This window comes from Brachionichthys hirsutus, chromosome 12, assembly GCF_040956055.1.
Source record: "Brachionichthys hirsutus isolate HB-005 chromosome 12, CSIRO-AGI_Bhir_v1, whole genome shotgun sequence".
Lineage (NCBI taxonomy): Eukaryota > Metazoa > Chordata > Actinopteri > Lophiiformes > Brachionichthyidae > Brachionichthys > Brachionichthys hirsutus.
The window spans coordinates 13,904,551-13,929,983 of NC_090908.1; the positions used below are offsets into that span (position 1 = coordinate 13,904,551).

The window sequence follows — 25,433 nt, forward strand, 5'->3', positions numbered from 1 at the left end:
TTTGTTTTATTTGTTTATCAGATCCTCCGGGTCCTCCATCCAACCCCAGGATTACAGACACCACAAAAACCACAGCTACCTTTGTGTGGGGCCGACCACACTATGATGGTGGTCTTGAAGTAGATGGATATATTGTTGAGTACAAAAAGGAAGGTCATGATGACTGGGACACAGAGACACAGTACCCAGTGAAAACAACTGAATATGTTATTGCTAAACTTCAAAAACGAGGCAAATACCACTTCAGAGTTTGTGCAGTAAACTCAGAGGGAGTTGGTGAGCCTGCAGAGGTTGAGAAAGTGACTGAACTCTTGGACCGAGAAACAATGCCGGACTTTGAGCTTGATGCCGAACTAAGGAGAACCCTGGTGGTCAGGTGCCGTGCTTCAATCCGGATGTTTGTTCCCATCAGGGGCCGTCCTGTTCCTGAAGTAACATGGAGTAAAGATGATTCCAACCTTAAAACACGTGCGCACATTGATATCACAGAGTCCTACACTCTACTGGTTATTCCTGATTGCACCAGATATGATGCTGGAAAATACCATCTCTGTCTGGAGAATGTTGCTGGAAAGAAAGCTGGTTTTGTTAATGTGAAAGTCCTGGACACACCAGGACCACCAGTAAATCTCATACCTAGAGAAATCACTAAGAACAGCATCACACTCCAGTGGGAAATCCCCATAATTGATGGTGGTTCAAAGATTCACAACTATATTATTGAAAAGAGAGAGGCCACCAAGAAGGCCTACACAGTGCTAAGCACCAAATGGCACAAGTGTTCATTCAGGTTTTCAGACCTTGAAGAGGGTGCTTACTACTATTTCCGAGTCACTGCAGAGAATGACCTGGGTATAGGTGAACCAGCTGAGACCTTAGAACCAATCAGGGCTTCCCAGGCCCCCACTGCGCCAGAGAACTTGTACGTCACAGATGTGACAGCGGACAGTGCCAGCCTGGTATGGACCAAGCCCCTGCATGATGGTGGAAGCTTGATTACTGGATATGTCATCGAGGCCCTGAAGAAGGACACTGACCACTGGGTCCATATGGGCACTATCAAGGCACTGGACTACAATGTCACAGATCTGATCCAAGGTGCAGAATATACATTCCGCATAATGGCTGTCAATGTCTCTGGTAGGAGTGATCCCCGTGAGAGCAGACCTGCTATTATTAAAGAGCAGACCTCCACTCCTTCCTTTGACTTGCGCAGAGTCTACCAGAAGACAGTCATTGCCAAGGCAGGTGATCGCATTAAAGTAGAGATTCCAGTGCTTGGCAAACCAAGGCCTGTGGTTTCCTGGAAGAAGGGAGACACAGCACTGAGAGAGACACAACGAATAAACACTGAAACCACTCAAACATCAACTATTCTAAATTTTAGTGAAATTAAGAGGACTGATGAAGGCCAGTATACCATGATTGGAAAGAATATGCTGGGCACAGTGACAGAGGCAATAACTGTCAGGGTGCATGACATACCAGGTCCTCCCACTGGACCCATCAAGTTGGATGAGGTCTCATGTGACTATGTTCTCTTTTCCTGGGAGGCACCTGAGAATGATGGTGGCGTTCCCATCAACAACTATATTGTTGAGATGCGGGATACTACAGGTACTTCATGGATGGAGCTGGCAGCTACAGTGATCCGCACCACATTTAAGGCAGCCCGGCTCAACACTGGTACCCAGTATCAGTTCAGAGTCAAAGCCCAGAACAGATATGGTATTGGTCCATGCATTATCTCTGAACCAGTGGTGGCTGCCTATCCATTTGATGTGCCAGGCCAGCCAGGCACTCCTGCGGTCACATCATTCAACAAGGATGCTATGACTCTGAGTTGGGATGAGCCTTCTTCTGATGGGGGAAATGCCATCCTGGGCTACCACGTGGACAGAAAAGAGAAAAACAGCATTCTCTGGCAGAGGATCAGCAAAGCAGCTGTTGTTGGAAACATATTCAAATCAACAGGCCTTGTTGATGGAATTGTATATGAATACCGAGTTATTGCTGAAAATATGGCCGGCCTCAGCAAACCAAGCAAACCCTCAGAGCCAATGTATGCTTTGGACCCAGTTGGCCCCCCAGGCAGGCCTGTAGTGCTGAATATCACTCGACATGAAGTGACAGTCTCATGGACCAAACCAGAGGAAGATGGTGGCTTTTCCATCACTGGATACACAGTAGAGAGGAGAGAGATGCCCAGTGGCCGCTGGCTCAAAGCCAACTTCAACAACATCCTAGAAACCATTTACACAGTCAGCGGTCTGACAGAAGATGTAACTTATGAATTCCGTGTGATTGCTAGAAATTCAGCTGGTGCTACTAGTGCTTCCTCCCCTCCATCAGAGGCAATCACATGCAGGGATGATATTGAAGAGCCAAAACTTGATGTTGACGCATCATACAGCAGCAATGTTGTTGTCATGGCAGGAGAGGTGTTCAAGCTGGAGGCCAATGTGACTGGCAGGCCAATCCCTTCTGTTGCATGGACCAAGGAAGGAAAAGAGCTTGAGGATACAGCGAAGCTAGAGATAAAGACATCTGACTTCCACACAGCTCTAATAAACAAAGACTCCTTGAGAAAAGATGGAGGTGCTTTTACTCTGACTGCCAGTAATCCTGGTGGCTTTACCAAGTTCACATTTAATGTTAAGGTACTCGACAGACCTGGACCACCAGACTCTCTCTCTGTCACTGATGTTACCGCTGAGAAATGTGTCCTGAACTGGATGCATCCAACACAGGATGGTGGTGCCAAGATTGAGTATTTTATTATTCAGAGGCGTGAGACCAGTAGGTTAGCATGGACAAATGTTGCAACAGATCTTCAGGCAAACAGGTTCAAGGTCACCAAGCTTCTGAAGGGCAATGAGTACATTTTCAGAGTCATGGCTGTAAATAAGTATGGTGTGGGTGAACCTCTCGAGTCTGAAGCTGTCATCTGTGCCAACCCCTATGTCGTTAGTGACCCACCACAGCAGCCTGAAGTCACCACCATTACCAAGGACTCCATGGTTGTCTGCTGGGAGCGCCCTGAACATGATGGAGGAAGCAGAATAAACACCTACATAATTGAAAGAAGGGACAAGACTGGCCTACGCTGGGTGAAGTGCAACAAGAGGACCGTAAGTGACCTACGATTCAAGGTTTCTGGCCTAACACTAGGACATGAATATGAATTCAGAGTACTTGCTGAGAACAATGCTGGTCTAAGCCACCCTAGTCCCTCCAGTCCATTCTACAAAGCTGAAGATACTATATTCCAACCTGGACCTCCAGGAAACCCCAGAGTAGTGGACACAACTAAGTCTTCCATCACCCTGTCCTGGAACAAGCCTGTTTATGATGGTGGTTCTGAAATTACTGGTTACATTGTCGAGACCTGCCTACCTGAGGAGGATGAGTGGACAATTCACACTCCAAAGAAGGGCTGGACAGCCACTTCTTTCACTATCACCAACTTGAGAGAAAACAACGAGTACAAAATAAACATCTGTGCTACCAATTGTGAAGGAGTGGGAGAGCCTGCTGCTGTTCCTGGAACACCAAAGGCTGAAGATAGACTGCTTCCTCCTGAAATAGGGCTTGGAGCAGAACTGCGCAAAGTGGTCTGCATCAGAGCCTGTAGTACTCTCAGACTGTTTGTCCCTATTAAGGGCCGGCCAGCCCCCGAAGTAAAGTGGTCAAGAGAGCATGGAGAGTCCCTGGATAAGGCCATGATTGAAAGCAACCCATCATTCACCACTCTTCAGGTAGACAATGTTGATAGGTTTGATGGAGGTAAATACATGGTGACTGTAGAAAATGCCTCGGGAAGCAAGACAGCGTTCATTATTGTTAGGGTGCTAGATTCTCCTGGAGCACCTCAGAATCTCTTCATCAAAGAAGTCACGAGAGATTCAGTTTCCCTTGTTTGGGATGCACCTTTGATTGATGGTGGATCTAGAGTTCGCAACTACATTGTGGAGAAGCGCGAGTCAACTCGAAAGGCTTATTCAACTGTCTGTGCTAGCTGTCATAAGTCTAGTTGGAAAGTTGGAGACCTGGATGAAGGAAAGATGTACTCCTTTAGAATCTTGGCTGAGAATGAATATGGCATTGGCCTCCCAGCAGAAACTGTTGAACCAATTAAAGTCTCGGAGAAACCTCTCCCGCCAGGCAAAGTGTCTCTTCAGGAAGTCACAAGCACTAGTGTAACGCTAACTTGGGAAAAGCCTGACCATGATGGCGGCAGCAGAATCACAGGCTATATTGTTGAGATGCAAGGTAAAGGCAGCGAGAAGTGGACCCAGGTTATGGTGGTAAAGACTAATGAGGCCCTTGTTGCTGGCCTTACACAGGGAGAGGAGTACATGTTCCGTATATCAGCCACCAATGAAAAAGGGGTCAGTGACCCACGTCCCCTCAGTATGCCTGTGGTGGCTAAAGACCTGGTTATCTCACCAACCTTCAAATTGCTTTTTAGCACACACAGTGTTCTAGCAGGCGATGATCTGAAGATAGATGTCCCATATGCTGCCTGTCCCAAGGCTATAGTAACTTGGCTCAAAGATGGCATTGTTCTCAAAGAGACAACTAGAGTCAATGCAGAATCCACAGATAAAAACCTTTTCCTGGTAATAAAAGAGGCTTGCAGAGATGATGTGGGCACGTACAACATCAAACTGACAAACACAGCTGGAGAGGCATCAACAGACATCAGGGTTGTTGTCCTAGATAAGCCAGGTCCCCCAATTGGTCCAATTAAACTAGATGAGGTTACAGCTGACAGTGTCGTCCTGTCCTGGAATCCACCAGAGTATGATGGTGGTTGCACCATCAACAATTACATTGTTGAGAAGAGAGACACATCTACAACTAACTGGCAGATTGTGTCAGCTACAGTGGCCAGAACTACTATCAAAGCAGCCCGTCTTAAGACTGGATCTGAATACCAGTTTAGGATTGCTGCAGAAAACAGATATGGAAAGTCCTCACTCTTGCTCTCTGATAGCATTGTTGCACAATATCCATTTGAAATGCCAAGCCCACCACTTTCCGTTGTGGTCCAGTCAGCCACCAAGGAGACCATGGCAGTTGTGTGGGAGAAACCAAACAATGACGGTGGAAGCAAAGTTCTGGGCTACCATTTGGAGCTCAAGGAGAGAAATAGTATAATGTGGGTGAAACAGAATAAGCAACTTATCCCAGAGACCAGATTTAAGGTTGTTGGCCTTGAGGAAGGTATTGAATATGAGTTCAGAGTGTATGCAGAGAACATTGTTGGCCTTAGTAAAGCCAGCAAACTGAGTGAAATTCAAGTAGCCAGAGATCCTTGTGAAAGACCAGGAACACCAGAAGCTGTCATTGTGACAAGGAGCCAAGTGACACTCAGATGGACTAAACCTGAATATGATGGTGGCATCAAAATCACAGGATATGTGGTTGAAAAGAAAAAGGGAGCTGGCCGCTGGATGAAGGCCAGTTTTGCCAACATCATTGAAACTGAGTTTTCTGTCACAGGACTTACTGAAGATCAGATTTATGAGTTCCGTGTCATTGCCAGGAATGCAGCAGGTGTCTTTAGCCAGCCCTCTGATTCTACTGGAGCCATTACTGCAAAGGATGAGGTGGATCCACCCAAGATTGACCTGGAAGCTAAGTATTCCCAGCCTGTGGTAGTAAATGCTGGAGAAACATTCAGGCTTGAGGGTGCTATTGGTGGTAAGCCTGTGCCCACAGTACACTGGCTAAAGGAAGGCCAAGAGATTAGTGAAGCAGCTCGCCTAGAGCTTAAGAACACAGACTTTACTGCTTGCCTAGTTGTTAAAGAAGTAATCCGTATTGATGGAGGTCAGTACACTTTGCTGGTAAAGAATGTTGGAGGAGAGAAATCTATAAACTTTAATGTTAAGGTTCTGGACAGACCAGGGCCACCTGAGGGTCCAATCTCCATTTATGGAGTTACCAGTGAGAAATGCTCCATTTCCTGGAAACCTCCATTGCAAGATGGAGGTAGTGAAGTCTCCCATTACATTGTTGAAAGAAGGGAAACCAGCCGACTGGTTTGGACTGTGGTAGAATCAAAAGTTCAGACACTGAATCTAAAGATAACAAAACTTCTTCCTGGTAATGAGTACATCTTCAGAGTCATTCCAGTCAACAAGTATGGAGTTGGTGAGGCTCTGGAATCTGATCCAATGATTGCCAGAAATCCATTCGTCACTCCCAACGCACCGATAGATGTGGAAATCTCCACAATCACCAAAGACTCTATGGTGGTGACCTGGGAAAGGCCAACAAATGATGGTGGTAGTCCCATCCAGGGATATATTGTTGAGAAACGTGACAAGGATGGTGTCAGATGGACTAGATGCAACGAGCGTACCGTAAGTGAACTGCGCGTCAGAGTGACAGGGCTTCTAGAAAACCACAGCTATGAATTCAGAGTTGCTGCTGAGAATGCTGCAGGTGTTGGCATACCAAGTGCTCCAACAGTGTACTACAAGGCATTGGATCCCATTTTCAAAGCAGGGCCACCGAACAACCCCAAGGTGGTGGACACATCTCGGTCCACTGTATCCCTGATATGGGGCAAACCCATCTACGATGGTGGCTGTGAGATTCAGGCTTACATTGTTGAGGCCTGCGATAAAGAATCTTATGAGTGGTTTATGTGCACTCCTCCTACTGGAATCACAAACACTGCTTTTACTGTGACCAAGCTTCTGGAGAAACATGAATACCAATTCAGAGTGTGTGCCATCAACAAAGTTGGGGTTGGAGAGCATGCTGATGTTCCAGGAAAAATCCTTCTGAAAGAAAAGCTTGAGGCTCCTGATCTTGACCTGGATGCCGACATGAGAAAGATGATCAACATTAGAGCAGCAAGCACTCTCAGGCTGTTTGTTCCAGTGAGAGGTCGTCCTGCACCTGAGGTGAAATGGGGCAAGACTGAGGGCGAGATTAAGGAGACTGCCCAGATTGACAATACCAGCAGCTATGCTTCACTTGTCATTGAGAATGTTGACAGATTTGACGGTGGCAAATACACCCTTACCGCAGAGAATGCTAGTGGAGTGAAGTCAGTATTCATCAGTGTCAGAGTTCTTGACTCACCTAGTCCACCAACTAACTTCATAGTGAAGGAGATTACCAAAAATTCTGTCACTCTTACATGGGAACCTCCACTTCTGGATGGTGGTTCAAAGATTAAGCATTACATTGTTGAAAAGCGTGAAAGCACCAGGAAAGTTTACTCAGCCATCACTACCTGCAACCGAATGTCTTGGAAAGTTGAACCTCTTCCAGAAGGGGGAATCTTCTTCTTCAGAGTTTTGGCTGAGAATGAATATGGTGTGGGTCTCCCTGCTAAAACTTTAGAACCAATAAAGATATCCGAGAAACCTCAACCACCTGGTAAAGTCACTGTTTTTGATGTCACAAGCAGCGCAGTAACTCTTAACTGGGAGAAGCCTGAACACGATGGAGGCAGTAGGATCAGCTACTATGAAGTTGAACTGGCACCTAAAGACAGTGACACATGGTCTGTGTGTGCTAGTGTAAAGGCATTGGAGACAGTAGTGACAAACCTGCTAAAGGGAGAAGAGTACCAGTTCAGAGTTGTTGCTGTAAATGATAAGGGCAAGAGTGATCCCAGACAACTAGCTCACTCAGTTTTAGCAAAGGACTTGGTGATTGAGCCAGATGTTAGACCTAAAATGAGTACCTACAGCGTCCAGGTGGGACATGATCTCAAGATAGAGGTCCCAGTTGCCGGTCACCCTAAGCCAACGATGACCTGGACAAAGGATGGAGCGGCCCTAAAGCAGACTACCAGAGTTAATGTAACTGACATGGCACGCCACACCACTCTCACCATTAAGGATGCCACCAGAGAGGATGCAGGCATGTACAGTATCAATATCACCAATGCTATAGGTTCCAAGGATGCCACTATTGAAGTGATAACACTTGACAAACCAGGCCCGCCAATGGGTCCTGTCAAGGTGGAGGACATCAGTGCTGAGAGTATCACAATCAGCTGGGAACCTCCTACATATACAGGTGGCTGCCCGATTTCCAATTATGTGGTAGAGAAGAGAGACACAACCACAACCAACTGGGTGGTTGTATCTGCCACTGTCGCCAGAACCACGCTTAAAGTGGGCAACTTGAAGACAGGTGCTGAATATCAGTTCAGAATCTATGCTGAGAATAGATATGGAAAGAGTTATGCAATCGACTCAGAATCTGTTTTGGCACAGTATCCTTTCCAGGAACCTGGTCCACCAGGAACACCATTTGTGTCTACATACACCAAAGACTATATGATAGTTGAGTGGCACAAACCCCCATCTGATGGAGGCAGTGCTATCTTGGGCTACCATCTGGAGACGAAAGAGAAGAACAGTATTCTCTGGACCAAAATTAACAAAATGCTCATCCAAGACTGCAGATTCAAATCTACTTCTCTTGAGGAAGGCATTGAGTATGAGTATAGAGTATATGCTGAGAATATTGTTGGCATTGGAAAATGCAGCAAAGTCTCTGAAATATATGTAGCACGTGACCCATGTGATCCTCCAGGCTGTCCTGATGCTTTGATTGTTACCAGGCACTCAGTGAGGCTGAGGTGGAGTCCTCCACAGTATGATGGTGGAAGCCTGGTGACTGGTTATGTAGTGGAGAAGCGTGATCTGCCTGAGGGAAAGTGGATGAAGGCTAGCTTTGCTAACATAATTGAACATGAATTCACGGTTACTGGCCTGACAGAAGACTGTAAATATGACTTTAGAGTGTTTGCAAGGAATGCAGCTGGTGCTGTCAGCAAGCCTTCTGAGAGCACAGGAATTATCACAGCAAAGGATGAAGTTGACCCACCTAAGTGTGAGACTAATCCAATGTACAACCAGACCCTCGTCATTAATGCTGGAGACACTTTCAACCTGGAGGCCAGTGTAGAAGGAAAGCCTGTCCCAACAGCTCAGTGGTTCAAAGGAAATGCTGAGATTGAAAACTCAGCAAGAGCTGAGGTCAAAAACACAGATTTCAAGGCATTACTGGTTGTGAAGGATGCTATCAGAGTGGATGGTGGACAATACACACTGGTTCTGACCAATGTGGCTGGATCTAAAACAGTCCCATTCACTGTAAAGGTCCTGGACAGACCTGGCCCTTCGGACGGACCACTGACTGTCAGCAATGTTACTGAGGAAAAGTGCTCACTTTCATGGCTGCCACCCAGGCATGATGGCGGAGCTAGTGTTTCTCGCTACATCATTCAAAAGAGAGAAACAAGCCGCCTGACATGGACTGTGGTCTCCAGTGACTGTGAAGCTACAATGTTCAAAGTTACCAAACTGCTGAAGGGAAATGAGTACATCTTCAGAGTCATGGCTCTCAACAAATATGGTGTGGGTGAGCCACTTGAATCAGTGCCAGTTATCATGAGAAATCCATTTGTTCAACCTGGACCACCTCAGGAGCTGGAGATCACTAACATTGCCAGGGACTCTATGACTGTCTGCTGGAACCGCCCTGAGACAACAGGCGGCAGTGACATTGTTGGGTATATTGTTGAAAAGAGAGACAGAGCTGGTGTCCGGTGGACCAAGTGCAACAAACGTAGAGTGTCAGACTTGCGCTTCAGAGTAACAGGACTGACTGAGGATCATGAATATGAATTCAGAGTGTCTGCTGAGAATGTAGCAGGTGTCGGTCAGCCAAGCCCATCTACACCCTACCTCAAAGCCTGTGACCCAACCTTTGAACCAGGCTGTCCAACCAATGCCCATGTGATCGACATGACTAAAGACTCTGTCAGTCTAGTTTGGCATCGGCCTATCTATGATGGTGGATGTGATATTCAAGGATATGCTGTGGAAATGTCCAAGGCGGATGAGGAGGAGTGGACCATATGCACCCCACCCACTGGGGTTAAAACTACCAAGTTTACAATCACCAAGTTGACAGAGCACCAGGAGTACAAGGTGCGCATATGTGCAATCAATAAGCTTGGTGTTGGTGAGCCCAAAGAGATTCAAGGCATTGTGAAACCTATGGATAAAATCGATCCTCCGGAAATGATTCTGGATTCAGATCTTAGGAAGGGAATCATCGTCCGTGCAGGAGGTTCATTGAGAATCTGCATTCCATTCAAAGGACGTCCCACTCCGGAGATCAGCTGGGCCAAAGAGGATGGAGAACTGTCCAGTAAAGTTCAGATAGAGAGTGGTGAAGACTATTCACAGCTCTCAATTGACATCTGTGACAAATATGATGCTGGAAAATACATTCTTAACTTGGAGAATAGTGCTGGGACCAAATCAGCCTTTGTCTTTGTAAAGGTCCTTGACACTCCAGGGGCCCCAATGCATCTAACAGTAAAAGACATTAAGAGGGAAAGTGTCACACTAACATGGGAGCCTCCAGTTATTGATGGTGGTGCAAGAATCAAGAATTACTTGGTTGAAAAGCGTGAGTCTACAAGGAAGGTTTACTCTAACGTAGACAACAAATGCACAAAGACAAGCTATCGCATCACTGGACTCACGGAAGGAACAATCTACTATTTCAAAGTGTTGGCAGAAAATGAATTTGGTGTTGGACAGCCAGCCGAGACAACAGATTCAGTTAAGACTTCTGAGCCTCCTCTGTCTGTGGGCAAGGTTACTTTGACCGAAGTGACCAAAACCAGTGTCTCACTGTCCTGGGAGAAACCAGACCATGATGGAGGCAGCAGGATCATGGGCTACTACATTGAGATGCAGCCCATGGGCTCAGAGGAATGGGTGGTTGCTGCCACTACCAAAACTTGTGAGGGCACTGTCACAGGCCTCAGTGCAGGACATGAGTATATGTTTAGAGTGTCAGCTTTCAATGAGAAGGGCAAGAGTGACCCCAGGCCTCTGGCTGCACCAGTCACAGCTAAAGATGTAACTATTGCACCTAGATTCAAGATGACAGTCAACACTTACAGTTTACAAAATGGTGAGGAGTTAAAGATTGAGATTCCAGTGATTGGACGCCCTGTTCCCAAGGTTGAATGGAAGAGGGATGGGCAGGATCTAAAAGAGACAACCAGAATCAATGTATCAGGAACAGCATCATCAACTAAACTGTGTATCAAGGATGCAAATAAGGAAGACGCTGGTAAATATACCATCACAGCCACCAGCAGTGCTGGAACAGCTAAAGAGGACTTTTCCATTATTATTCTTGACAAGCCTGGCCAACCCACAGGCCCAGTGAAGATTGAGGAGGTGAGCTCCAACTACGTCACTCTGTCCTGGGAGCCACCAGAGTATAGTGGAGGCTGTCAGATCAACAACTACATTGTGGAGAAGAGAGACACCACCACAACAGCGTGGCAGATTGTGTCTGCTACTATTGCCAGAACAACCATCAAAGTTACCAAGCTAAGAACTGGAGTTGAGTATCAATTCAGAATATCTGCTGAGAATAGATATGGAAAGAGTTCTGCCATTCTCTCTCCCACTGTTATTGCTGAGTATCCATTCAGTGAACCTGCTGCAGCAGGAACACCAACTATTTCTGTTGCAACCAAGGACACCATGCTTGTTGAGTGGAAAGCTCCAACTAACAATGGAGGCAGTCCCATTCTTGGCTATCACCTCGAGAGAAAAGAGAAAAATAGCCTCTTGTGGACTAAACTCAACAAGCTTCTAATCCCAGACACACGTTTCAAGACAACTGAACTGGAAGAAGGTATTGAATATGAATTTAGAGTTTATGCTGAGAACATTGCTGGACTCAGCCCTTCAAGCAAGATATCTGACAGCACAGTGGCCAGAGACCCATGTGACCCACCAGGCTGTCCTGAGGCTATTGAAATCACCAGAAACCATGTGACACTCCAGTGGAGCAGGCCTCAGTACGATGGGGGCAGTGCTATTACTGGCTATGTCATTGAGAGGAAGAAGCATCCTGATACCCGCTGGATGAAAGCCAGCTTCACCAACATTATTGATACCCATTACACAATCACTGGCCTGACTGAGGACTGCGTCTATGAATTCAGAGTTATTGCCAGGAACGCTGCGGGAATTTCAAGCCGTCCTTCTCAGGGCACAGGAGAAATCACTGCTAAAGATGAAATTGAGGCTCCAGCAGCCACCATGGACTCAAGATTTAAGGATTTGACAGTTGTTCATGCAGGTGAGACATTTGTCATTGATGCAGACTACTCTGGAAAGCCTCTACCTGAAGTAATTTGGTTAAAGGATGGAAGGGAGGTTGACAAAGCCACACCAAGAATGGAAGTCAAGACCACACTCACTCATACCATCCTGACAGTGAAAGACTGTATCAGAGTGGATGGTGGCCACTTTGCACTTAAACTGATCAATGTTGGAGGAGTCAAGATGATCCCAGTTAATGTTAAAGTTCTGGACAGACCTGGTCCTCCAGATGGACCCCTAGAAATCAAGGGGGTCACAGCTGAGAAATGTTATCTGCACTGGAACCACCCCTCACATGATGGTGGAGCTAGCATCTCTCACTACATCATTGAGAAGAGAGAGACTAGTCGTTTGTCATGGACCATGGTTGAACCTAAGATACAGGCCATCAGCTACAAAATTACGAAACTGCTGACTGGCAATGAATATATATTTAGAGTCACTGCCGTGAATAAATATGGTGTTGGTGAGGCTTTAGAATCTGAGCCTGTCATTGCTCGTAACCCTTTCAGCACTCCTGGTGCCCCCTCTACTCCAGAGGCCAGTGCCATCACTAGGGACTCCATAGTGCTTACCTGGGAGAGACCAGAGGATAACGGTGGAGCTGAGATTGAAGGCTATGTCCTTGAAAAACGTGATAAGGATGGCATCAGATGGACTAAGTGCAACAAGAAGAGGTTGAGTGATCTAAGGTTCAGGTGCACTGGCCTCACAGAGTTCCACTCTTTTGAATTCAGGGTCTCAGCAGAAAATGCCGCAGGTGTTGGAAAGCCTAGTATTCCATCTGAATATATTAAGGCCTGTGATGCCATTTACCCACCTGGACCTCCAAATAACCCCAAAGTCACAGACCACTCAAGCACAACAGTCTCCTTGTCCTGGTCCAGGCCCATCTATGATGGTGGTGCTCAGATCAGTGGATATGTTGTTGAAATGAAGGAGGCAGCAGATGATGAATGGATTATTTGCACACCACCCATGGGTGTCACAGACACTCATTATAATGTCAAGAAACTGAAGGAAAATGCTGAGTACAACTTCCGTATCTGCGCTGTAAACTGTGAAGGTGTAGGAGAGCACGTGGACTTACCTGGGTCCGTGATAGCAGCAGAGAAGCTGGAGTGTCCTGAAATAGAACTGGAGACTGACCTCAGGAAGATGGTCAGTGTTCGTGCCACTGCCACCTTGCGTCTCTTTGTGACAATCAGAGGAAAGCCTGAGCCGGAGGTCAAATGGTCAAAGGCTGATGGCAGTCTAAATGAACATGCCCAGATTGAAGTCACAAGCTCTTACACAATGCTGGTGATCGATAATGTTGACAGATTTGACACTGGCAAATACCTTCTGAACCTTGAGAATCTCAGTGGTTCTAAATCAGCCTTCATCAACGTCAGAGTTCTTGATTCTCCAAGCACACCCACCAACTTAGAGGTTAAAGACGTAAAACGGAATTCTGTTGCTCTCTCCTGGGAACCCCCTCTCATTGATGGAGGGGCTAAGATATCACACTATATTGTGGAAAAGAGAGAGCAGAAGAGGATGGCTTTTACCAGTGTTTGCACCAACTGTATGAGGAACTCCTACATTATTTCTGACCTGCAGGAGGGAGGGCGTTATTATTTCCGTGTGTTGGCTGTGAATGAGCTGGGAGTAGGTCTTCCTGCCTCCACGGGTCAAGTCAAGGTGTCTGAGGCTCCTTTGCCTCCTGGTAAGATTGCCCTGGTTGATGTAACTCGGCATACAGTTAGTCTGTCTTGGGAGAAGCCTGATTATGATGGAGGCAGCAAAATTACAAATTATATTGTAGAGATGCAGCCAAAGGGAGATGACAAATGGACTGTGTGCCGTGAAATCAAAGCACTGGAGGCTATAATTGATGGACTCACAAGTGGAGAGGAATATTCCTTTAGAGTAATTGCTGTAAACGATAAGGGCAAGAGTGAGGCAAAGCTTCTGGCTAACCCAGTAGTTGCAAAGGACATCACAATGGAACCCATCATCAACTTATTGTTTGACACTTACAGTGTAAAAGCGGGAGAAGACTTGAAGATTGATGTTCCTTTCACAGGCAGACCTCAGCCTGAGGCCTCCTGGAAGAAAGATGGTCAAGTGCTAAAGCAGACAACAAGAGTAAATGTTATCACCACCAAGACCTCATCCAAAATTATTATTAAGGATGCAACAAAGGATGATGTAGGAAAGTATCAGATTACATTGACTAATTCAGTTTGCACCAAAACCGCTTTAATCTTGGTTGTAATCCTGGACAAACCAGGCCCACCATACAACATTAAGATAGATGAGGTTAGTGCAGACTTTATCTCTCTGTCTTGGGATCCTCCAACCTATGATGGTGGATGCCAGATCAACAACTATGTGGTAGAGAAGAGAGACACTACCACAACTACTTGGCAGATTGTCTCTGCTACAGTTGCCAGGACTTCAATAAAGGTCACTCGTCTCACTCAGGGAACAGAGTACCAGTTCCGTATTGCATCTGAGAATCGTTATGGCAAGAGTCCAGCCATTGACTCCACTGCCATTATTGCTCAGTATCCCTTTGAGCCCCCTGGTCCTCCAACCAATGTGCATGTTGCTCATGCCACTAAGTATGGCATGCTTGTGGTGTGGGGCAGACCTGCAAGTGATGGTGGAAGTCCTGTTATTGGTTATCATGTTGAATGCAAAGACCAAAGTAGCATCCTGTGGACCAAGATCAACAGAGGTCTGTTGACTGAGAACCAGTTTAAGATGACAGGCATTGAGGAAGGCTTGCTGTATCAGTTCAGAGTCTATGCTGAGAATATTGCTGGCATTGGTTCTTGCACTAAGGCCAGTAATGCTGTGGCAGCAAGGAATCCATGTGAATCTCCATGTAACCTTAGAGTCACCAACATTACCAGGACCTCAGTTTCCCTCTTCTGGGAAAAGCCACAGTATGATGGTGGAGTAAAAATTACCGGCTACATTGTTGAGTGTAAAGAAATTCCCAGTGGACGCTGGCTAAAATGTAATTTTACAAACCTGCAAGACACCTACTTTGATGTCACAGGCCTCACAGAAGATGTCCAGTATGAATTCCATGTCATTGCTAAGAATTCTGCTGAGCTGTTTAGTGCACCCTCAGAGAGCACTGGCCCCGTCACAGTTAAGGACGATGTGGACCCTCCCACTATTATCCTGGAAGATAAGTTTAAACAGCTGGTTGTTGTTAAGGCTGGAGATATCATTAGAATTGATGCAGAGATCACAGGCCGCCCACTCCCAGTTGTCTCATGGTCTAAGGATGGAAAAGAGATGGAGGCCAAGGCCAGGTGTGAAGTCACCTCCACTAATTTTGCAACCACATTGATTGTTAGAGATGCTATCAGGAGAGACTCTGGTCAGTACATCCTGAGTCTGCATAATGTGGCTGGAACACGGTATATGGCTGTCAACTGTAAGGTTCTGGACAGACCTGGGCCTGCCTCAGGTCCTTTGGCAGTGTCTGGCCTTACAGCAGAGAAATGCACCTTGGGATGGGGACCTCCACAGGAGAATGGTGGTGCTGAAATCATGCATTACATTGTGGAGAAGCGAGAGACCAGTCGCCTTGCCTGGACTCTTGTCTACGGTGATATGAAGGCAACCACATGTAAAGTGACCAAGCTACTTAAAGGAAATGAATACATCTTCAGAGTCAGGGGAGTCAACAAATACGGGGATGGTGAAGCTCTAGAGAGTGAGCCAACAAAGGCTCTTGACCCATTCACTGTGCCTGCAGCTCCAACAAGTGTCCAGGTCACCTCAGTCACAAGTGAGGCAATGACCATCTGCTGGGAAAGACCAGTTTCTGATGGTGGCAGTAGTATCTATGGCTATGTCATTGAAAAGCGAGAGAAGACTGGCCTTCGCTGGTGCCGTGTCAACAAGAAACCAGTTTATGATCTAAGAGTTAAAGCTGCTCACCTTCGTGAGGGTTGTGAGTATGAGTATAGGGTGTTTGCAGAGAACTCTGCTGGCCTCAGTGCACCCAGCATCCCTTGCCCACTTACTAAGGCTGAGGACCCGCAGTTTCTGCCATCACCTCCTGCTAAGCCAAAGATCATTGACTCTACAAAGACAACAGTCACATTGTCATGGAATAAGCCACTATTTGATGGTGGAGCCCCTGTGACTGGTTACAGAGTAGAGTACAGGAAGACTTCTGACGATGAGTGGATTGTTGGAGTTCAAAATACCAAGAACACAGAGTTTACACTGGTAAAATTGTCACCAGGTGCCGAATATGTGTTTGTCATCAAGTCTATTAACAAGATTGGAGTTAGTGACCCCAGTCCAGAGTCAGACAAACAGATCGCCAAAGAAAGAGTGGAGGAGCCAGTCTTTGACATTAGCAATGAAATGAGGAAGACTCTTATCGTAAAGGATGCAAGCTCATTCACTATGACAGTGCCCTTCAAAGGCAAACCTATTCCTACTGTTACGTGGATGAAACCTGATGTTGACCTAAGAGTTCGTGCTATCATTGACACCACAGACACCTTCACCTCAATCACCTTAGAGAAGGCGACTCGCAATGATTCCGGCAAATACACTGTCACTTTGGCGAATGTCGCTGGAACCTCCTCCTTGGCACTTAGTGTCAGAGTTCTGGACTCCCCAGGAGCTCCTTCCCATATCGAAGTCAAGGACGTCGCCAAAACATCTGCAACTGTAACCTGGGACACTCCTGAGAATGAGGGAGGAGGACCAGTCAAGAACTACCTTGTTGATTTCCGTGAGGCCAGCAGGAAAGGTTGGACCAGGTTGACAGACACATGCCACAGGCTAACATACAAGGTGACAGACCTGCAGGAAGGTGGAGTCTACTACTTCAGAGTGACAGGCGAGAATGAGTACGGCGTTGGTGTTCCTGCTGAGACCAAAGAGGGAAACAAGATCACAGGTACTAATTTCAAGTCTTTAATGCTGTAGGTTCTAATTGTTATGCAAAATATTATTACTTTCACTAAAACATACATATGTACTCTCACTCCAGAAAAGCCTAGCCCACCACCAAAACTAGGTGTGACTGATGTGACCAAGGAGAGTGTGACCCTTGCTTGGTCTAAACCAGAACAAGACGGAGGCAGCAGAATTACTGGCTACCTGGTGGAAGCTCTAGAAAAAGGCCAAGAGATGTGGGTTAAATGTGGCATAACCAAGTTCATCCACTTCACAGTTTCGGGCTTGAGGGAAAATGCAGAATATTACTTCAGAGTCAGAGCTGAGAACCACGCTGGCTTCAGTGATACAAAGGAAATGGTTACCCCTGTTATGGTTAAAGACCAATTTGGTAAGCTATGAACTGATCAGATTGGGCAGATTCAATACTGTAATAAATTATTAAAAAACATCATGAAAGTAAACCAACTTGGATTAATATTGCTCCTGATTCGTTATAATTGTTTTATTCTAGAATCACCTGAAATCAACATGAAGAACTTCCCTCACAACACAGTCTACATTAGAGCAGGCTCCACCCTCAAGTGTGAGATCCCACTGACAGGCCGTCCTTTGCCCAAAGTCAGCCTTTCCAAGGACAATGTGTTGCTCAAGTCAACTATGAGGTTCAACTCTGAGATCACCCCTGACAGCATCAAGATTACATTGCGTGAGAGCATTGCTGCAGACTCGGGGCGCTATGATATTATTGCTTCCAACTCCAGTGGAACCACAAAGTCTTTTGTAAACATAGTGGTTCTGGACCGCCCCAGTACCCCTTTGGGACCTGTGGAGATTTTTGACATTACAGAAGACAGCGTGAGTCTGAAGTGGCTCCCACCAGCTTATGGTGGTGGCAGTCCCATCACCAACTACATCATCCAGAAGAGAGAGACAACAACAGCAAACTGGATGGATGTCTCCTCTGCTGTGGCTCGTTGTACCATGAAGATAATGAAGCTAACCACTGGTCTTGAATACCAGTTCAGAATCAGGGCTGAGAATAAATATGGAATCAGTGAACACGTTGACTCACCAATGGTCACTGTCAGCCTACCCTATAGTAAGTTGTCTATGGTGTGTTTCTCTTGTTTTTGTTTATATATTTTTTTCAGTTTTATCTTACCAAGTTCAACTCTTACCCGACAGCTATTCCTGATGCTCCTTCGACTCCAGAGATCACAGCTGTAACCAGGGAGAGCATTACTGTTGCCTGGAAGGAGCCCACGTCTGATGGTGGCAGCCATGTGTTTGGCTACCATCTTCAAATGAAAGACAGGAACAGTATACTTTGGCAGACAGTCAACAAAATGGTGATTCGTGCTACACACTACAAGGTTGCCAACATCAATGCAGGACTCATTTATGAGTTCAAGGTGGCAGCAGAGAATGCTGCTGGAATTAGTGTTTTCAGCAAGATTTCTGATGCAGTTCTGGCTATTGATGCCTGTGGTGAGTTTATTGTCCGAAAAAGTCTTGGAAATCTGATCAATTTCATTTTGTAAAGCAATCTGTCATACGCTGAGCAACAGTCTATTCTCCATTATAAAGCTCTCTTTCACCTATGGCTATGTACCTAATATTTCCACATTAGTAGGCATCCAGCCCATTAAAAACATCTTAATACCTGACAACTACAGATTGATCTAAAAAGTAATATCTAATCTACACAATTTTTGGAATAACTTCACTCGGCTGTCTTTTTTAAACTTCTCTAAAATTCTTCTCTGCATTTGACCCATCCCCGGGGAGCTGTGTGCTGCCATTACAGCATCTGAGGCAGCAAATTGTGCTGCAGTATCTTGCTCAAGGACGTTTTAGCACCTAAACTGGAAAGGGATGGGAATCAGCTCCACTCGTGCTCGTCTGTCTTAACTTTGCCCCGGCTCCACTCGTGGGTTCGAACTTGGAAAATCTTTTCGACTTCTGATGCATTTTAAACGCCATATGTTTTGGTTGAAAAACAAGTTGTTCGACTACCGAGTCATTCGAGAACCCAGGTTACACTGTACTTTATTTATCCCCATAGGATGAAATCGTCTATGCGGTTGATTCCCCCCTGAGGAGCAATGGCTGGCCCTTAGGGCACCAGAAAGGCCCCATACCACCTAAGCCACTCCCACCCTCAAGATCTCTTGTTGTGTCTCAACCAATCAACCATTTATCTGTTATGTGTTTACTTACATAATACAAGATCTCACTGTCTGTCTTTGCAGAGCCACCCATCAACTTGCGCATAAGTGACATTACCAAGAACTCTATTAGCCTTGTCTGGGAGAAACCACACTACAATGGTGGATCCTCGATCACTGGCTACATCATAGAGAAAAGAGAAGATGGTAGTGGCAGGTGGTCCAAGGCTAATCTCTCCAACATCACTGACACCAGATTCACTGTGACTGGCCTCACACAGGATGAGACGTACGAGTTTAGAGTAATGGCTAAGAATGCCGTTGGCTCAGTGAGCAACCCATCCATAGCTGCTGGACCAGTGACGTCTGTGGACACCTATGGTAATCTCTCTTTTGCTTTTGAAAATTGTATATCCGGCTGTGCGTTGCAGTAAAAAGTCCATGACCTATCCATCATGTGTGTGTCATACGTTGACTTGACTCACATATCTGGGTTTTTTGTTTTTATCCAGGAGCTCCAGAGATTGAAATACCTCAAGATTATCTCAGTGAGGTAAAGTACAAGGCTGACTCCAATGTGGAGCTCAAACTTAATATCATCGCCAAGCCTGCTCCAACTATTGAGTGGTTTAAAGATGACCGAGAGCTCAAGCCCAACACCCAGCTCGCATTCAAACACACATCTGAGTTCACCAGTTTACTCTTGAAGGAAACCACTCGTCTGAACTCTGGAACCTATGAGGTGAAGGTAAAGAATTCCCTGGGATACGCATGTGCCACAATCCGACTGCTCATTCAAGGTAATCAGATATTATTTAAAAATTGTACTGAGGATGATAATTTGCCTTTCATGAATTTATCTTCATTATTATGTCCGTCCTTTCTTCAGACAAACCAGGACCCCCTCATGGAAAGATTTATTTTAAGAAGGTGACAGCTGACAACATCACCATCATGTGGTCTCCACCTGCTGATGAGGGTGGCGCCATGGTAACACATTACATTGTGGAGAAGAGGGAGACCAGCAGGATCATGTGGTCCATTGTCTCTGAGAAACTGGTAGACTGCATCATTAACATACCCAGACTAATCCAGGGTAACGAGTACATCTTCAGAGTCCGTGGAGTCAACAAGTATGGAATTGGAGACCCGCTGGAGTCTGTGCCTGTGATTGCCAAGAACTTATTTGGTACGAGAAATTAATGGTCTCACCACCATTCCCCACAGACAAGTTTTTGAAAGCTTGTTAATGTAACCAAACCATTTCGACTTTGTACAGTTCCTCCAAGTGAGCCATCTAAGCCCAAAGTAACCATGATCACCAAGTCTACTATGACTGTGATATGGGAAAGACCAGCACTCGATGGAGGCAGCGACATTGATGGCTACTACCTGGAGAAGAGGGAGAAGAAGAGTCTGCAGTGGTTCAAGGTTTGTTCAGTGGCCTTTCATTAGATCTTTGTTATAAGCACAAAAGAAACTAAAATAGTATTTTCATATGTTTACTTTTGATTTGTTTTGTGTCTTTGTGTCCAGGTGGTGAAGGGCACAATCAGAGACACGAGGCAAAAAGTCATCAACTTGGTGGAGAACAATGAGTACCAGTTCAGAGTTTGTGCTGTCAACAAGGCTGGAGCAGGAAACTACTCTGAGGCTTCAGACCTCTATAACGCCTACGACCCTATTGGTATGGCAGAATGTATTTTCATATTAAAAGACTAATCTGGCCTACATGAAATTCTGAATTTTTTATATTTATTTAACTTGTTTCCAACACAAAAGAATTATCCAAATAATGACAGGTATTTAAAATAATGTAATTTATTTACAGCGAAAGAAGCATGTTGGCTTCAGAAACGAGAACAAAGTTAAGTTGGTGTCAGACAGAAAACTCAAATGCCATAACTCACCACATTCCTTTGTTACAACCAACATAGCAAGTTGTCTTCTAATTTAAGCCCCATTAGAGCAGTTGATGTGCTCACCGGACGAATGGGAGTGTGCATTTTTATCTTGTTATTAAGGAAATATTTGGTATCGTTTTCATTAACAATAGGAGCAACATTTCCTGGTTTCCAAACGCATGCTATTTCATCATCTTCAGATCTGCCTGGTGACCCTTCCAAACTACATGTGATCGACTCCACAAAAACCTCCATCACCCTCGGCTGGGAAAAGCCAGTCTATGATGGTGGCAGTGAAATCACGCACTATGTTTTGGAACAGATGAACTCAGAGGACAAAGAATGGGTGACCATTAATCCACAGGTCAAGACCTGTGAATATGTAGTGTCCCATCTTAAACCTGGAACCTACTACTACTTCAGAGTCTCTGCTGTCAACAGCAAGGGCAAAGGAGAAGACATCAAAATGTACCAGCCTGTGCAAGCCAAAGATATTTTAGGTGTGTTTTCTTATAAAACTCTCTCTGGCATGGTTAAGATAAGAACACATTTATAATAATAATTATGACTGGCCTACAGCTGTCTTTATTATTCATTTGTGGTGTTTCACCTCTCCCACTTCTCTCCAACAGAGGAGGCTGATTTAGATTTGGATGTTCCCATGTCGACACAGTACACAGCCAGGGCTGGCCGTGATGTGGAGGTGTTTATTCCCCTAAAAGGGCGGCCGATTCCCAATGTTACCTGGCGGCATGGAGACCGGAACATGGTTGGTGATAACCGTTACACCATCGCCAGCAGTGAGCGGGCCACAACGCTCTTCATCCCCAAGGTCACCCGTGATGACTGTGGCAAGTACCTGCTGGAGATTGAAAATGGCGTAGGAGAACCCAAGGTAATCACAGTTTCCCTCAAAGTTCTGGACAGTCCATCCTCTTGCCAGAAATTGATGATCAAGAATGTGACAAGAGGAAAGCTTATGCTTAGCTGGGAGCCTCCTCTCATTGATGGCGGTTCCCCTGTCACTAACTTCATTGTTGAGAAGAAGGCCTCAACTATGAAGGCTTACCAAGTAATGACTGCTGAGTGTGCCAATACAACTTACAAGGTGTCTAGCCTGGAGGAAGATGTAGCATACTTCTTCCGTGTATCTGCTGAGAATGAATATGGTGTGGGTGACACTTTGGAGACTGCTGAGCCTGTTCGAGCCACAGAAACGCCAGCAGCTGTCAAAGACCTGGTGATGGTAGACTCCACAAAGAACTCAGTCACCTTGCAGTGGTTGAGACCCGACCACGATGGTGGCAGCCACATCACTGAATACATAATTGAGAAGAGAACCGAGGAAGATCCCACCTGGACTTTGGGTGCGACATGTAAGCGCTGCATCTGTGAAGTGACAGGACTCAAGGAGAATTCTGTCATGGACTTTAGAGTGTTTGCAAAGAATGAGAAAGGCAGAAGTGACTTCTCACAGATTGGTTCTATCGCACTTATAGACTTTGTCATTCCACCTGAAGCCAACCTCAGTGACTACCCCAATGGAGAACTTGCTGTTCGTATTGGTCAGAACATCCACATTGAGTTACCTTTCAAGGGTAAACCAAGACCTGCTATAAGCTGGTTAAAAGATAACTTCACTCTCAAGGAAAGTGAGAAGATTCGCTTCAGGACCACGGACAACAAGACTGTGCTAACTGTCAGAGGCGCTAAGAAGGAGCATGCCGGCCAGTACACCTTGGTTCTGGACAACAGAGTCATCAAGAATTACTTTGACATTAATGTGATTACTCTGGGACCTCCCTCAGTGCCTGTCGGTCCCATCCGCTATGATGAAATTAAAGCCCAAAGTATCATCATCTCCTGGGATGAGCCAAAAGAAGATGGAGGTGGTGAGATCACCTGCTACAGTGTGGAGAAGCGTCAGACTTCCCAGGCCAACTGGAAGATGGTCTGCTCCAGTGTTGTCAGGACCACATTCAAGATACCCAACCTGGTCAAGGGAACTCAGTATCAGTTCAGAGTCCGTGCAGAGAACAAATATGGCATCAGCGAACCGCTCATTTCCTCTGATATTCTTGCCCAACACCAGTACAAACCTCCAGGACCACCAGGCAAGCCAGTGGCCTTTAATGTCACCAGTGAAGGTATGACAATCAGGTGGGAGGCCCCAGGCTTTGATGGAGGATCTCCAATTTTGGGCTATCATGTTGAGAAGAAGGACAGGAACAGCCTTATGTGGCAGAAGGTGAACTCCAACATAATTTCCAATAGAGAGTACAGGATCATTGGTCTACTTGAGGGTCTGGAGTATTCCTTCAGAGTCTACGCTGAAAATAATGCTGGACTCAGTCCTGTGGGTGAACAGAGCAAACACGCGCTTGCAATCTCCCCTGTTGGTAAGTGCAAGAATCCAACCTAATGGTAATCCTGTTTATTTGTTGTATTACCAAGACTAAAGTACTGATACAGCATATATCAAAATATTTGAAAAGACTGGAAACAAAGGAAAAGTGCTAGCCTATCTTAAATTACTTTCATATTGTCTTTGTATTAGTTCATGTTATATATAAAACCAGACACCATTGATAAAATCTTTCTTCTCCATCAGATCCACCTGGCACCCCAGTCTGCATCGATGTGACCAGAGACTCAGTCACACTGCAGTGGGATATTCCCAAGAGGGATGGTGGCAGCAAAATTGTGGCCTACAGTGTAGAGAGGCGCCAAGGTAGAGGCAAGTGGCTGCGGTGCAATTTCACTGATATCAGTGAGACCCAGTTCACTGTGACTGGTCTATCTGCTGGAGACAGATTTGAATTCAGAGTGATTGCCAGGAATGCAGTGGGTACAGTTAGTCCACCGTCCAACTCTTCTGGATATATTATGACCAAGGATGAGAGCAGTAAGTTATTTCAATTTGACAAGATATACATACATCAAGCGAGTTAAAGTAATATCAAGTTGTGCTGATTCCACATATGTGTACTTTGCCTCTCTAGTTGCTCCTGAGATTGAGTGGTCTCCAGACCAGATGCTGACTCTGAGGGCCGGAGAGAATGTTAAGCTTGGCTGCTGCATCACTGGACGTCCTGTCCCCCAGGTTGTCTGGTACAAGGATGGCAAAGAGATTGACAAACGGATTATGATTGACATTGAGATTACGACTGGCATTGGCACCAGCAGTCTTTCTATTCGTGATGCTGATAGAAACCATCGTGGCATTTACACTGTAGAGGCCAAGAACAATTCTGGTACGAAGAAAGCTGATGTCAATGTCAGAGTGCAAGGTCGGTAAATTCTGAGATCACAAAAGCACCTCAGTACTACCAGCTGACTATGTTGCATTTAATGTCAACTCTCCTACTCTGCTTCCTGCAGATACCCCCGGACATGTAGAGGGTCCCATCCGTTTCACAGGCATCACAGCTGAGCGGTGCACCGTGTGGTGGAACCCACCAGAGAATGATGGGTGTGCTGCCATCACCCACTATGTGGTGGAGAAGAGGGAAACATCTAGGATCTCCTGGTCTTTGGTCACCTCCAAGTGTGAAGCCTGCTCTTATAATGCCACCAACCTTATCAAAGGCAATGAGTACCAGTTCAGAATCTCTGCTGTGAACAAGTTTGGTGTTGGTAAACCCTTGGACTCTGATCCTATTATTGCACAAATGCAGTACAGTAAGTAACGCGTTTTAAGATGTATGATATTGAACAAACATTGAGCATTTGCTTGATCCGGTGCACTGTAACTCTCCTTGTCTTTCGGAAATTACCGTGCTTATATTCTTCCCCTCAGCTGTGCCTGATGCCCCTGGAACACCAGATGCTACCCATGTGACTGGAAACAGCATCACCCTATGCTGGACTAGGCCAAGAACAGATGGTGGCAATGAGATTAAACAATATATATTGGAGAGGAGGGAGAAGAAGAGCCTGCGCTGGGTGAAGGTCTCTTCAAAGCGGCCCATCACAGAGCTAAGACAACGTGTCATCAACCTCAATGAGGGCAACGAATACGAGTTCCGGGTCATGGCTGAAAATGGCGCTGGTGTTGGACCAGCCAGCAGTACTTCGAGACTCTTCAAATGCAGAGAACCAACCAGTGCTCCTAGTGCTCCCACTGTAATCAAGGTAGGATTGACAGAACACTCAAAGTATTGTGAGACAAACATATTGTTGACATCAGTCATCTAATTTTATTTAGTTTGATTTCACAAAATAATAGCAATTAAAATATATGT

The 25,433-nt window shown here is 45.7% G+C and overlaps 1 protein-coding gene across 1 annotated transcript in view; it reads left to right on the plus strand.

Moving 5' to 3' along the window:
• The window catches only part of ttn.2 (titin, tandem duplicate 2), a 212,351-nt gene that overhangs the window by 167,264 nt on the left and 19,654 nt on the right, over positions 1-25,433 (plus strand). Inside the window, exons 210-224 of the mRNA XM_068746792.1 lie at positions 22-17,115; positions 17,209-17,505; positions 17,629-18,216; positions 18,303-18,605; positions 19,370-19,666; positions 19,798-20,085; positions 20,175-20,474; positions 20,565-20,716; positions 20,822-20,972; positions 21,390-21,689; positions 21,822-23,588; positions 23,801-24,094; positions 24,192-24,479; positions 24,571-24,870; positions 24,989-25,323. Coding sequence (XP_068602893.1) covers positions 22-17,115; positions 17,209-17,505; positions 17,629-18,216; positions 18,303-18,605; positions 19,370-19,666; positions 19,798-20,085; positions 20,175-20,474; positions 20,565-20,716; positions 20,822-20,972; positions 21,390-21,689; positions 21,822-23,588; positions 23,801-24,094; positions 24,192-24,479; positions 24,571-24,870; positions 24,989-25,323 — 22,754 coding nt within the window. The remainder of the gene's footprint in view (positions 1-21; positions 17,116-17,208; positions 17,506-17,628; positions 18,217-18,302; positions 18,606-19,369; positions 19,667-19,797; positions 20,086-20,174; positions 20,475-20,564; positions 20,717-20,821; positions 20,973-21,389; positions 21,690-21,821; positions 23,589-23,800; positions 24,095-24,191; positions 24,480-24,570; positions 24,871-24,988; positions 25,324-25,433) is intronic.